Consider the following 15,314-nt stretch of genomic DNA (forward strand, 5'->3'; position numbering starts at 1 on the left):
CCCCCCCCCCCCCCGCATACCAAACAGTGATGCAGCCAGTCAGAATGCTCTCCACAGCACATTTTGCCACGATCTCCTCAGGAAAGAAGACACTGCTGTGCTTTCTTAACCAAAAAGGTGGTGTTGAGGAACTGGTTTTTATTTATTTATTTATATGTACCACTGTTAATGTGTCTTACATCTGCTTGTCTGCCTACGCTGCACTTTGTGACTGTAACACTTTATTCTACATTCTGTATTAGTTTCCCTCAATACACTGTTGTAATGACAGGATAAATCAGTTGTGCAAAAAAAAATGTGAGATTGTGTACGTGGGTTCATGGACCACTCAGAAATTTGGCAGAGGGGAAGAAGCTGTTCCAAAAGCATTGAGTGCAGGTCTTCAGGCTCGTGTATCTCCTCCCTGATGGTAGCAATGTGAAGAGGGCATATCCTGGGTGGTGAGGGGCCTTAATGATAGATGCTGCTTGTTTTTGAAGATTCACAAGAAAATGTGAAGTAAACATAAACAACTTTTACAAAAAAACAATTAGAACTAAAAACAAAGTCTATTTCAGTTCAAAGTGGTCACAGTGTTCCTAAACTGAGGTAGAATTTTCTCATTTGGTTGTAGGGAAGTAGCTGGTGATGTAGGACTTCAGGCTTCCTCCTACCCGAAGGTAGCTGCGGGAAGAGGACATGGCCCGGATGATGGGAATCTTTAACGGTGGATGTTTAGATAGATAGATAGATAGATAGATACTTTATTCATCCCCATGGGGAAATTCAACTTTTTTCCAATGTCCCATACACTTGTTGTAGCAAAACTAATTACATACAATACTTAACTCAGTAAAAAAAATATGATATGCATCTAAATCACTATCTCAAAAAGCATTAATAATAGCTTTTAAAAAGTTCTTAAGTCCTGGCGGTAGAATTGTAAAGCCTAATGGCATTGGGGAGTATTGACCTCTTCATCCTGTCTGAGGAGCATTGCATCGATAGTAACCTGTCGCTGAAACTGCTTCTCTGTCTCTGGATGGTGCTATGTAGAGGATGTTCAGAGTTATCCATAATTGACCGTAGCCTACTCAGCGCCCTTCGCTCAGCTACCGATGTTAAACTCTCCAGTACTTTGCCCACGACAGAGCCCGCCTTCCTTACCAGCTTATTAAGACGTGAGGCGTCCCTCTTCTTAATGCTTCCTCCCCAACACGCCACCACAAAGAAGAGGGCGCTCTCCACAACTGACCTATAGAACATCTTCAGCATCTCACTACAGACATTGAATGACGCCAACCTTCTAAGGAAGTACAGTCGACTCTGTGCCTTCCTGCACAAGGCATCTGTGTTGGCAGTCCAGTCTAGCTTCTCGTCTAACTGTACTCCCAGATACTTGTAGGTCTTAACCTGCTCCACACATTCTCCATTAATGATCACTGGCTCCATATGAGGCCTAGATCTCCTAAAGTCCACCACCATCTCCTTGGTCTTGGTGATATTGAGACGCAGGTAGTTTGAGTTGCACCATATCACAAAGTCCTGTATCAGTTTCCTATACTCCTCCTCCTGTCCATTCCTGACACACCCCACTATGGCCGTGTCATCAGCGAACTTCTGCACATGGCAGGACTCCGAGTTATATTGGAAGTCTGATGTGTACAGGGTGAACAGGACCGGAGAGAGTACGGTTCCCAGCTCCTGTGCTGCTGACCACCGTGTCAGACCTACAGTCTCCCAACCGCACATACTGAGGTCTATCTGTCAAGTAGTCCACTATCCAATCCACCATGTGAGAGTCTACTCCCATCTCCGTTAGTTTGTGCCTTAAGATCTTGGGCAGCTGCTCCATCTATCTACAAGATCATCCCCCACCATCTCCCTATGTCTTATGCTCCTTATATTCCATCAGCTACACCCTTCCCCTTACCGGTGGGGTTAACCCTCAGCATTCCACCCAAACCAGGGTCCTCACCAACTCTCCCGCTTCTTCCCTATCGCTTTCCCCGATTGGGGATACACCCCTCCCTCTGCCTAACCCTCGGGTCACACCTCTCCCAACACACCAACAACCCATTCCCTCTGCCCCACCCACCGGGAAGACAGCCCCTCCTTCCACATCGGAATCACACAAACTACCCTGCCCCATCCCCCACCCCGGGGGGCTAACCCTGTTCCTCTCTCCTACCCTCGGGCACACACACACCATACTTATGCTCACCCTCAGGGGACACGCCCATGCCCGGGGAACTACCCCTACCCTTTCCCCCATCCCGAGGTTACTCCATGATGCCCCTCACCCCTCGTACGAGGGGTGAGGGGCTCCACCGGCATTCGTTTCGAAAGTGCATCTCTTGCAACCAATTGGAAACGCGAACAACCCGGAAGCGGTGTCGAAGTCACCAATGAGGATGAGGAAAGTGGGACCGGGATCTTGTGATTGACCGCAACGGAGTCCAATGGGCGGGCCAAAGTACGCCAATCAGCGCTGGGCATTTTGAATAGGTTTGCGAGCGGCGGGTTTGAAACGGTCGGTGCGTGGAGGGGCCGGACGGAGAACGACCGAGAGCGGCGGCGGGTGAAAATGCGGGTCGAGGGTGAGAGCAGGGAGCGGATGGAATGAATCGGTGTCGCAGGGGTTCGGGTTGGATGTGGTGAGGGGGTTGAGGGTGAGGATTTCTAAGTGGAGGTTGAGGGGTAAGTATTGGGAGTAAAGGGTTGGGATGTGGCAAGGGGTGAGGATTTGGACGTTGAAGGTTGGTGGTGTGGGGTGAGGGTTAGAGGATATGTGTTGGGGTGAGGTTTAATATATGGGGGTCGAAGAGGTGGACTGAGGTTTTGGGGTGGTAGGTTGGGAATGAGTGTTAGAGGATGTGGGGTGGAGTTGTGTGTTTGGATATTGAGGGTTGAGGAGGTGAAAATTCACCTCCATTCACACCCTGGTAAGTATCCATCAATGAAATTTATTAGTTCCCAATGGGTCCACAGAGATATTCCTTCTGGGGTCCCTCTGATCCTGTGTCTGAGCCAGGCTGGGAGGGTATTTTACCCTGGTGTGGGGTGCAAGATATTACAGGGACATTCCTTCCACTGTGTTTGAAAGACAGCTCCTAACAGTTTTGAGAGAAGAGGGAAAAGGTGCAGAAACTTTTCCCCATCCACATTGTGGGGGAGCTAAAAGATGCTGCCGGACCTGCTGAGTTCATCCAGCTTTTGTACGTGTTGATTTGACCACAGTATCTGCAGTGTACTTTGTGTTTAAAAGATCTGACCTGCCTCAGCAGGGAGGGGTTTGCCAGCAGTACCCATGTTCCCAGAGCAAAGTGAAAAACAATGGCTTCTTGTATTAACAAATACAGATCCAAGATCTAAGTGTCAGTTTAGAGATGGAAAGTCACTCCCCATGAGCAGCAGCAAGCTTATCTGTCGAGTCTACCACGGACCCAGTCATGAATGATTTTCCATTTTCATCTTTTCTGCTATTCATTTGATTCATTGAATATACAGAAACCATTCAGTTTAGAATGAAGGCCCTCCAGACTTCCCACGTACGTAATTCCAGTGAAGAAGTTTCTTCTCTTTGTGAGGGCATGTTGTGCCCGATTGGATTCTTCAAGGAACTAACAAAACAGATTGGCAAAACTAAAGAAGTGGATGTTGGTGTTGTAAAATGTTCCCATGGTGGGCTCATTCAGAACGTCAGAGGCATGGGATGCAGGGAAACATGGCTGCACGGATTCAGAATTGGTTTGTCCACAGAAGGCAGAGGGAGACAGTAGGTAAAGCATATTCTGCCTCTGCGATTTCTATGAATGACTTGGATGAGGAAGTGGAAGGGTGGGTTAATAAGTTTACAGATGACAGAAGGTTAGTAGTGTGGATAGTGTAAAAGGTTGTTTTAGGTTTCAATGGGATATTGATAGGATGTAGTGCTGGGCAGATGGCATTCATTCCTGAAAAATATGAAGTGATTGACTTTGGAAGATCGTACAAGGTTAATTACAGGATTCTTAACCATGTGGAGGAGCAGAAGGATCTTATGGTCCACACCCATAGATCTCTCAAAGTTGCTGTGCAAGTCGATAGGGTTGTTAAGAAAGTGTATAGTGTGTAGGCCTTCAGTAGCTGGGGGGTTGAGTTCAAGAGCTGCAAGGTAATGTTGCAGCTCCATAAAGGTCTGGTTAGACCACACTTGGGGTATCGTGTTCAGTTCTGGTCACTTCATTATAGGAAGGATGCACTTTAGAGAGGGTGAAGAGGTGATTTACCAGGATGAGTGAGCTAGAGCTTCTCTCTGTGGAACAAAGGATAATGAAAAGTGCCTTTATGGAGGTTTACTAGACGTTAAGAGGCATCAATAGAGTGGACAGCCAGAGGCTTCTCCCTCTTCTATCACCCCCTGCCGAACTGCCGCAGGTCAATGGCTAATGTGAGAGGATATTCTTTTAAAGTGATTTGAGGAAAGTATGGGGGGGGGGGTAGATTTCAGAGGTACGTTTTTTACACGGTGATGGGCATGTGGAACGTGTTGTCAGGAGTTGTGGATACAGATGTGTACAGTAGGAACATTTATTACGAAATCCTTAGATAAGCACAAGATTGATAGAGAAATGGAGCATTGTGTGGGAGGGAAGTGTCCAGTTGATCTTGGCATAGGTTAAAAAATCGCAAAACGTTATGACGGAAGGGACTGTACTGAGCTGTAATGTTTTGTGTTCTGTTTTTTAAAAAAAAAATCGTTTTGTCCAGCAAAATGGATCACTTCATATTTTCTAATATTATATTAGGTAGGTGTGTTAGGTTGATTACTGTGCCTATGAAATCCTAGAACTTAAATTTAAATCTGCTGGAGGAAGTCGTGAAGGTCGTGCTCAATGATTTTAATGTAAATCTTTTCAATGAAATGGGCAAAGCAGATTGTGTGAATGTGCCCGTGCACGGCACAATTCTTGTTCAGATTGTGTGAATGTGTCCGTGTGCTAAAGGGAGGGCATATCATTGAGCAAAAATTAGTGGGAAGTTAGAGGATTGGGAAGCTTTTAAAAACCAACAGAAGGTAAATAAGTCATTAAGAAGGTAAAGATGGAATAAGAAAGTAAGGTAACCAATAATATTAAAGATGATACCAAAAGTTTCTTCAGATATATAAAGTGTAAAAGAGATACAAGAGTAGTTAACAGATAATTGGTAAAGTAATGCTGGAGAGGTAGTGGAGGTGGGGAATGAAATGGCAGACAAACTGAATAAGTATTTTGCATCAGTCTTCACTGTGGAAGACACTAGCTGTGTGGTGGAAGTTCCAGTTGCCATTGATCATGGAGTGTGTGGTTACCATAACTCGAAAGAAGGTTCTTGGGGAAACTGAAAAATCTGAAGGTAGATAAGTCACCTGGTGGAACAGCCCAGAGTTCTGAAAGAGATTATGGAGGTATAGATAATGATCTTTCAAGAATCACTAGATTCTGAAATGGTTCCAGAAGACTGAAAGATTACGAATGTCACTCTCCCCTTCAAGAAGGGAGAGAGGCAGAGAGAAAGAAACTACAGACCAATTAGTAGGACCTCAGTGGTTGCAAAAATGTTGGAGTTGATTATTAAGGTTGAGGTCTCAGGGTTCCGGGAGGCACATGATAAAATAGGTTGTAGTCAGCATGGTTCCCCAAGGGAAAATCTGTTGGAATTTTTTGAAGGAATAACAAGCAGGATAGATAAAGGAGAATCAGTTGATTTTTGTATATTTGGATTTTCAGAAGGCCTTTGACAAGGTGCCACACAAGGCTGCTTAACAAGCTATAAGCCCATGATATTACAGGAAAGATTCTAGCACGGATAAAGCAGTGGCTTATTGGCAGGAGGCAAAGAGCGGGAATAACGGGAACCTTTCCTGGCTGGCTACCAGTGACTAGAGGTGTTCCACAGGAGGTCTATGTTAGGACCGATTCTTTTTACGTTACATGTCAGTGATATGGATGATGGAATTGATTCCTTTGTTGCAATAAGGTATTTTTGAGGAAGTAGAGAGGCTATAGAAGGACTTAGACAGATTAGGACTTGGCACAGCATCTACCAATTTTCCTTTTCATCTCCAACTGTTGCCAAGACATCAACTGTCTCAACTTCACCACTCCTCTCTCCTGTTCCAACCTCACTCCTTCTGAACGCACTGCCCTCCACTCCCTCCGCACTAATCCTAACCTTACCATCAAACCCGCAGACAAAGGTGGTGCAGTCGTAGTCTGGTGGACGGACCTCTACCTCACTGAGGCCAAACGGCAGCTCTCTGACACCTCCTCTTACTTACCCCTGGAACAGGTCCCCACCAAAAAACATCAAACCATTGTCTCCTGTACCATCACTGCCCTTATCAACTCCGGAGACCTTCCATCCTCAGCCAAAAACTCATAATTCCCACACCCCGCACTGCTCGGTTTTACCTCCTCCCCAAGATCCACAAGCCTGACTGTCCTGGTAGGCCCATAGTTTCAGCCTGCTCCTGCCCCACCGAACTTGTGTCTGCCTACCTGGACTCCATTTTGTCACACATAGTTCAGTCCGTCCCCACCTACATCCGGGATACATCCCACGCCCTCCACCTCTTCAATAACTTCCAGTTCCCTGGTCCCGACTGCTTCATTTCACAATGGATGTCCAATCCTTATACACTTCAATCCCCCATCCAGAAGGCCTCAAAGCCCTCCGCTACTTTCTTGACAATAGACCTCACCAGTTCCCCAACACAACCACACTCCTCCAGTTGGCAGAACTGGTACTCACACTTAATAACTTCTCTTTTGGCTCTTCCCACTTTCTTCAGACCAAGGGTGTAGCTATGGGCACTCACATGGGCACCAGCTATGCCTGCCTCTTCGTGGGTTATGTGGAACGGTCTATGCTTCAAATCTATACTGGTACTGCTCCCCAACTTTCCCTTCGCTACACTGATGACTACATTGGTGCTGCTTCCTGCACCCATGCTGAGCTCGTCAATTTCATCGACTTTGCCCCCAACTTTCACCCAGCCCTCAAATTCACTTGGTCCATCTCGGACACTTCTCTCCCCTTTCTCGATCTCTCAGTCTCCATCTCTGGAGACAGACCGTCCACTGACATCTTCTATAAACCCACTGACTCCCATAACTACCTTGATTATACCTCTTCCCACCCTGCGAAATGTAAAAATTCTATTCCCTATTCTCAGTTCCTCCGTCTGCACTGCATCAGCTCCCAGGATGAGGTTTTCTGTTCCAGGACATCTCAAATATCCTCTTTCTTTAAGAATTGTTGTTTCCCTTCTGCTGTCATCAATGATGCCCTCACCCGCATCTCCTCCATTTCCCGCACTTCAGCCCTCACCCCATCCTCCCGTCACCACAACAGGGACCTTGTCCCCCTTGTCCTCACCTATCACCCCACCAGCCTCCGGATCCAGCATATTATCCTCCGCAACTTCCGCCACCTTCAACAGGACCCCACCACTAAGCACATCTTTCCCTCTCTACCCCTCTCCGCTTTTCGCAGGGATCGTTCCCTCTGCAACTGCCTGGTCCACACGTCCCTCCCCACAGATCTCCCACCTGGTACTTATCCCTGCAAGCGTAAGTGCTACACCTGTCCCTACACCTCATCTCTTACCACCATTCAGGGCCCCAAACAGTCCTTCCAGGTGAGGTAACACTTCACTTGTGAGTCTGTTGGGGTAATCTATTGCATCCGGTGTGGCCTCCTCTATGTCGGCGAGACCCGATGCAGATTGGGGGACCGCTTTGTCGAGCACCCCCACTCCATCTGCCACAACAGACAGGATCTCCCGGTCGCCATCCACTTCAAATCTGCTTCACATTCCCATTCGGATATGTCCATACATGGCCTCCTCTACTGCCATGATGAGACCAAACTCAGGTTGGAGGAGCAGCACCTCATATACCGTCTGGGTAGTCTCCAGCCCCTCGGCATGAACATTGAATTCTCCAGCTTCCAGTAATTCCCTCCCCCTCCCTTCCTCCATCCCACTTTCACTCTGCCTTCTCTTCTAGCTGCCTATCATCTCTCTCATGATTCTGCCTTCTTCTACTACCCATAGTGCTTTCCCCTTACATTCCTTCTTCACCTCCCCAGCCTATCCCCTCCCTGCTTCCCCTTCCCCACCCCTTGATCTTTCCTCTGATTGGTTTTTCACCTGGCACCTTCCACCCTCCCCCCTCCCCCCACCTTCTTTATAGGGCCCCTGCCCCCTCCCTCTTCAGTCCTGACGAAGGGTCTCACCCCGAAACGTTGACTGCCCATTTTAATGGATGCTGCCCGACCTGCTGAGTTCATCCAGCTTATGTACGTGTTGATTTGACCACAGCATCTGCAGTGCACTTTGTGTTTACCAATTCTCCTTTGTCTATCCTGTTTGTTATTTCTTCAAAGAGTTCCAACAGGTTTGTCAGACAAGATTTTCCTTTAAAGAAATAATGCTTACTTTGGCCCATTTTATCATATGCCTCCAAGTACCCCAAAACCACATCCTTAATCAACTCCAACATATTCCCAACCACTGAGGTCAGACTAACTGGCCTATAGTTTCCTTTCTTCTGCCTCTCTCCCTTCTTGAAGAGTGGAGTGACATTTGCAATTTTCCAGTACTCCAGAACCATGTTAGATTCCATTGATTCTTGAAAGATCATTACTATTGCCTCCACAATCTCCTTAGCCACCTGTTTCAGAAAGCTGGGGTGTAGTCCATCTGGTCCAGGTGACTTATCTACCTTCAAACCTTTAAGTTTCCCGAACACATTCTCCCTGGTTATGGCAATTTCACTCACTACTGCCTGATGACACTCTTGAACTTCCGTCACACAGCGAGTGCATTCTACAGTGAAGACTGGTGCAAAATACTTACTCAGTTTGTCTGCTAATTCTTTGTTCCCCATTACTACCTCTCCAGCATTGGTTTACCAGTGGTCCATTATGTACTCTTGCATCTCGTTTATATTTTATATATCTGAAGAAACTTTTGGTTAAAACTTTTGAGATTGAGCCAGTGGGCAGCATGATACTTGCTCAGACTATGTGAATGTGCCAGTGTGCATGCAGCAAGATACTTGTATAGCAGCTGGTTCAAGTTCAAGTTTAATTGTCATGTATGAATACCTTTGAATACAGCCAAAGTGTTACCCTGGGTTTTCCCTGACCTGCTGCAGGTTGCTCTGTCTTGTGAGAGTTGTGGGAAACCTATGGGTATCTTAAAAAAAAAAGCAAGCTCTGGCTGCTGTGTCTGTTGTGGACTTGTGCTGAGGAGCTTGGATTTCTAATTAAAATTGAATTTCTTCACTGTTCCAATCTTTCACTTTCAGTGTTTCGCTGTAAATGTGTAAAATGCGTCTCACTACTTGCAACACAGAAAACTAAGAAAAGTACTCCTGCCCTGACACTTCTTGGTCTTCCAGCTGATATTTTGCTTTATGTTTTGGAATGTCTCCCGGCTCAGGATATTTTGCATTTCAGAGCGGTAAGTTAATTGTCATTTACTCTGTGTAACCAGTGTGAAGAGACTGAAAAAATTCCAGTATGAAAGCAACCAGTAAGATTCTGTTTGCTCTCTCACTACACGTCAGAGAGAGATGCAAGTGCAGCTGGGCGTAAATGAGGAGCATTTGTACCCACGACCTGAGCATCTGACATTTACCAATTACAGAGCTTCATTGGGGTATTTTTGTTACTCTTCCTATGTATTGGAGTGACAATCTCTGAATTCCCTTCCTGTATCACAGGAACAACCTATATTTCTGTTGTACGTTCAAGCCAACATCACTAATATGTTATGAAGTTGGTTGTTTTACAGCAGAGCTACAGTGCAGTATGTGGGGAAAAAATTCCTATAAGAAATATATATAAATAAGTAGTGAAAAAAGAGCCAAAATAGTGAGGTATTGTTCTTGGGTTCATTGTCCATTCAGAAATCTGGGCTGAGAGGGAGACGCTGTTCCTAAAATGTTGAGTGTGTCTCTTCCTGGTGGTAATAATGAGAAGAGGGTGATGAAGGTCATTCATGACAGATGCTGACTTTTTGAGGCACCATCGTCTGAAGATTTCCTCTATGCAGGGGAGGCTGGTCCCATGATGGAGCTGGCTGAATCTACAACCCTCTGCAGCTTTTAACCAGTATTTATTTAGAGATACAGCGTGGAATAGACCCTTCCAGCTGCTAACAACCCACTGATTTAACCCTAGCCTAATCATTTACAATCACCAATTAACCAACTAACCAGTATGTATTTGAACTGTGGGAAGAAACGGATAAACCCATGCATTCCATGGGGAGAACATATACTGTAAACCCCTTCCTGAAGACACCAGGATTGAGCACAGACCTGACACCCTGAGCTATAATTGTGTTACACTAACCACCACGCTACCATGGTGCCCAGGGCAGATGGTTGGATGTGCTGTAGATATCCTGTGTACTTCTCAACAGCCTGTCCAGATCTTGCGATGGGGTTCAGAATGGTGCTGGTTGGGCTGAGTAGGATTTGATTGGCTCTGCTCATTCTACTAGCATAGCCTTGGAATGAAGTGTTCCGAAGACCAATGGGTCACAATCACAGCTGGCAAAGAGTTCTCACACTGTGACCCTGATTGTCTTCAAATGCTTGCCCACTTTACTATTTTTCAGAATGCTTTATTCTTAATATAAATTGTGTAAGATGTTGACTCCTACTCTTGCCTTTCAGGTACACCCTCTCTTTAAATCCCTTGTTGACAATCACTCTAGTGTGTGGGCTCATGCCAATTTTCAGGAGATTTGGCCATCTCCAATAAATCGGTGGCTCTTTGAAAGGTATGGTTGTTGATTCCGTGCCTGATTTTCAAAAGAGATAGAGAAGCAGCAGTAGGCATTCACCATCTTCCACCTGATTGCCATTCCCCTCCTGCCCACTAGTCCACCATCTTTCTTCATGCCCATGTCCATCCATTTCCTGTCCACCATCTCCTATCCCCATCTCCATTTGTTCCTCATTCACCATCTCCTCTCTACCCCTCCCCATGTTCCTTCATTCCCCATTCACCATCTCCTGTCTTACCCCATGTTCATCTGTTCTCCTTTGACAATCTCCTCCTTCCCCTGTGACCATTCACTATCTCCTCCCCTCGTATCCCTCCATTCCCCATTCACTATCTCTCCTTTCCCCCCATGTCCACCTGTTCCCAATTCACCATCTCCGTTCCCTCCCCATGTCCATCCATTCCCCGTTCACCGTCTCCTCCCCCCCACCGTCTCCACCCATTCCTTCCTCATTTACCTGGTACTGACTATTCTTGTCCAGTTTTGTCTCAGTGCCACTCTCCTTCACTAGCTCTCTATCCATTTAAATCTATTAGTGTCTAAAAGTCTTATCAATCTCTGTCTTGAATAAAATATGATCTGGGTAGAGAATTTCACTATGCTTGAGTAAAGATATTTCTTCTCATTTGTGTCCTGAATGGTAAACTCCATATTTTGAGACTGTCATCTCGATGTGAGTTGGTGAAACTGGCTTGATATTTTCTCGTTTTTCAACAAAGCCTGCTGTCCCAGAACCTTGGTTTTACTCCTTCAGTCTCAAATTGCCCATCTGATTAGGCTGACTGCTCAATTCTATCGTCGTTTTCCAAATACACTACCACTTTAGAATCCATTTCTTTGTCTACTGTTGATGTGAGGCTACCCTAATTTCTTAGCTGTTATTATATCTTGTTTGGATAACAGTTATTCTGTTTGATGTATATTTTGCTCTATCATTGCTTGCCATTCAACTCTCCCCTATGGGAGAATAACCACCAACAAATCTGCCATGTTGATTCACACTTTAAATTCATGGTTCAAACTACTCCTTGTACCATGGCCTTGAGATAAGTTTGCCATTATCCCCACCCCCCAGTCTTTCCAGACTGTGACCACACATTCCCCTGTATGATCACTAGGTGCTTTTCTCAGGATAGACCTTGAGAAGCCGCCTAAACCAATCACTGTTTGTTGCAGCATTGGCTCTTTCTGCTCAGAGGGAGGATGTATGAGATGCACATTTTTAATTGTTGACTGTGCTTTTGTTAAAATATTATAGCCAAAGTGTTCAATTCCTCTGCTTGGGGGCAGAGGGAAATCTCTGCCTCGACCCTCATGACTCTCTCTTTTCTAGGGCTGCAGAAAGTGGAAACTTTGAGGCTGCTATAAAGCTAGGGATAGCATACCTTTACAATGAAGGCCGTAAGTATTAATCCTGCTTTATATAACATTCCACTGATGAGACACAAATATCCAATGGAAGGTTTAAAGAAACTCTTGGACTATGATTGAATTTGGAAATCTCTCCTCAGAGTTGTGAAGCAGAATCCATAAGTTCTTTTGAGGGCAATTTGATATTAAGTTTAGGACAAAGGAAATGGTATGAGAACTTGGGTAGTGCAGTGTGAAAATATGTGCAGATTTCAGTTCTGTAACATTCTGGCCAGAAACGATCTACAACTTTAAGGAGACAAGGTGGCAATATTCTTAATTATTCTTGTTGAATCAACCCAATTTACTTCCACTGTCACGTGGTGCAGTCTCCATTTTCTGTTTCTTTGCGTGGAAAGATATTGCATTATAAGATGAGGGAGCAGAATTGGGCCTCTCGGTCCATTGAGTCTGCTCTGCTATTCCATCAATGCTGATTTATTGTCCCTCTCAACCCCATTCTCCTGCCTTCTCCCTGTAACCTTTGACACCCTGACTAATCAAGAACCTGTCAACCTCTGCCTCTGCTTTAAATATACCACAGATTCACCACCATCTGGCTAAAGAATATGCGTCCTTCTATTCTGAGGCAGTACCCTCTGGTCCTTGACTCCCCAACTATTTGAAACATCCTCTCCACATCCACTCTATCAAAGTCTTTCAATACTCAGTAGGTTTCAATGAGATCACCACTCGTTCTTCTAAACTCCAGTGAGTTGAGGTCCAGAGCCAACAAACACTTCTCATACATTACCCCTTTCATTCCCATAATCATTCTCATTAGATTAAATGCAATAGTGAGATATTTGGCTCTTTCCATCGCCCACCAGAGGCAATTTGATGGTGTGACTGAATCATGATCTGAATGGTCTTCTATTGCTGTGCTGAGTGAACTGACCACTCGACATTCTCATAAACCTTGTACCTGTTGAATCAATCCAACTTGCCATCCTCTGTCTTGTGTTTGTAGACTCCAATTTCTGTTTTTATTTGAGTAAACTATGAATAATAATCTGGAGGATCAGCTGCTATTTATAAAAGTACAAAATGTTTTTGTTTCAAATGAAAATCTCATTGCATTTCCTTCGTGACTCAGTGGTGTTTTGTGTAGTAATTTCTTTTAATTAAACATTTCAAGATACTTTGTATTTCTGTGGTACATTTTGCAACCCTTATATTAAATGTTTCAGTGCTTTGACATTGTGCACACCAAGCCCACACTTGCAATGATATGAAAGTGTCCAGATTATCTGTTTGTGTTATTAGCAGTCAGGGCTGCCCTGTTCAAAGTATTTCTCGGAGATTTTTACCTCCTCCTGTGAGAACGGCAGCACTCCTGAGGAAATGTACTTTACAATCTGACCAATTACCTTTCACCTCTGTCAAATAGCGCAGTGGTGGCTGGTTTCTGTAAAACTCCAAGTGTATTCAAATATCTGCCCTGCTCACGTCCGTTATGAAGAACTGCAAAACTTGAGTTGTCAGTTTTGAGGAGTGATGTACAAATTCTATATGCCTTTGTGTACATAGTCTTCTCTTAACAAAAGAGTTTACTTTGACCAAGTAGTTTAAGTAAGTCGGTTGTATAAAAAAAAAAATCAGGTGTAGCGTGCAATAATTGTCTGATAATTGCATATGTATATTGAGGATTAATATGAATTGATTGCCTGTTTCAAATGTACAGAACTTAAAACTTGGGCCAATCCATTGTCTTGCTGGATCTGGGGTAATCTGCACTTTGAGTTGCTAGTGGAGGTACTGTGGTTTCCTCTCTGAGCTAGTTGGAAAATGACCAAACATCAAACAATTAAATTGATAGGTTTTACAATTCTCCAATTTGGAATCCAGAATAAGCAGCTTCTCTAACTGAGATTTATCTAAATTTATGGAGGATATGTGGGAGGGAAGAGTTTGATTGATTTTGGAATATGTTAAAGTGTCAGCACAACACATGGGGTGAAGAGTTGGTACTGTGCAATACTATTCTACGTATCCAGATTGTTGATGCAAGCCTACTGTCATCTTGAAAGTTGCGTTGGAATGAAATAGCTTGGTGTTCTGAGCAATCTTGAATTGTAGCAGGCTTGTGGTTAAAATACAGCTGAATGGGACTGCACTGCTGTCTGTTAAGTAATCAAATGCACTTGTATTTTCAGTTTCAGTTGCTGATGAAGGCCGTGCTGAAGTGAATGGACTGAAGGCCTCCCACTTCTTCAGTGTGGCCGAGAGTCTGAATGTTGACGCTAGCCCATTTGTTTGGCTGTTCATTAGGCCACCGTGGTCTCTGACTGGCAGCTGCTGTAAGGCAGTTGTCTATGATAGTTTAAAGAACAAGTGCCAATTACACTCAGTAAGTTTGATAAATTCATCGACATAATATTTTTATTTTATTTAGAGATACAGTGCGGAGCAAGGAGTCACATCTCCCAGCAACCCACCTATTTAACCCTGGCCTAATCACAGGACAATTTACGATGACTAATTAACCTACTAACTAGTATGTCTTTGGACTGTAAAAGAAGGAGTAGACTAAGCTGCAAGGAGAGGTTGTATAGACAAGGATTCCATTCCCTGATATTGAGGGGTGACCTAACAGAGACAGATAAAATCATGAGTGGCATAGACAAGATGCAAACATACCATCTTTTCCCCAAGAGGGCAGAGGTTTAAGATCAGAGACAAGAGATTTACAAGGGACATCAGGGCCAGCTTCTCAGAAAGGGCAAGGCATATTTGGAATGAGCTGCCAGAAATAGCAGTTAGGTGGGCACATTAGCAACGTTTGAAGCCAATCTATACAAGTACATGGATATGAGAGGGCTCTGGGCCAAACAGCAGTAGCTCACCGGGCAACACAGACAGCATGGATAAGTTGGGTCAAGAGATTTGTTTCCTTATTGCGTGACTTTATGGAATGTTGGAAATTGCAGAACTAATTGGCCACATGTGCCGAGAGTTATAATATATCCAGCAAGTTTTTACATACTGTATTATTGCCTGTTTTTTAGGCTAAGATGGCACCGCTAACCTACTGTTTAGCCAAAGTCCTGAGTCTCTTCGAGGTTGGTATAGTGGTAATTAAACCTGATCTCTC

The 15,314-nt window shown here is 44.6% G+C and overlaps 1 protein-coding gene across 2 annotated transcripts in view; it reads left to right on the forward strand.

Annotated features, from left to right (window-relative positions):
* The first annotated feature begins 2,482 nt into the window (after positions 1-2,482).
* The window catches only part of ccnf (cyclin F), a 38,386-nt gene continuing 25,554 nt past the window's right edge, over positions 2,483-15,314 (forward strand). For both annotated transcript variants that reach the window (XM_073060011.1, XM_073060012.1), the window contains exons 1-6: positions 2,483-2,579; positions 9,321-9,475; positions 10,698-10,804; positions 12,144-12,211; positions 14,377-14,570; positions 15,229-15,282. In XM_073060011.1, the coding sequence (XP_072916112.1) occupies positions 2,567-2,579; positions 9,321-9,475; positions 10,698-10,804; positions 12,144-12,211; positions 14,377-14,570; positions 15,229-15,282 (591 nt within the window). In that variant the 5' untranslated portion in view covers positions 2,483-2,566. The remainder of the gene's footprint in view (positions 2,580-9,320; positions 9,476-10,697; positions 10,805-12,143; positions 12,212-14,376; positions 14,571-15,228; positions 15,283-15,314) is intronic.

Source organism: Hemitrygon akajei, chromosome 11 (genome assembly GCF_048418815.1).
Source record: "Hemitrygon akajei chromosome 11, sHemAka1.3, whole genome shotgun sequence".
NCBI lineage: Eukaryota > Metazoa > Chordata > Chondrichthyes > Myliobatiformes > Dasyatidae > Hemitrygon > Hemitrygon akajei.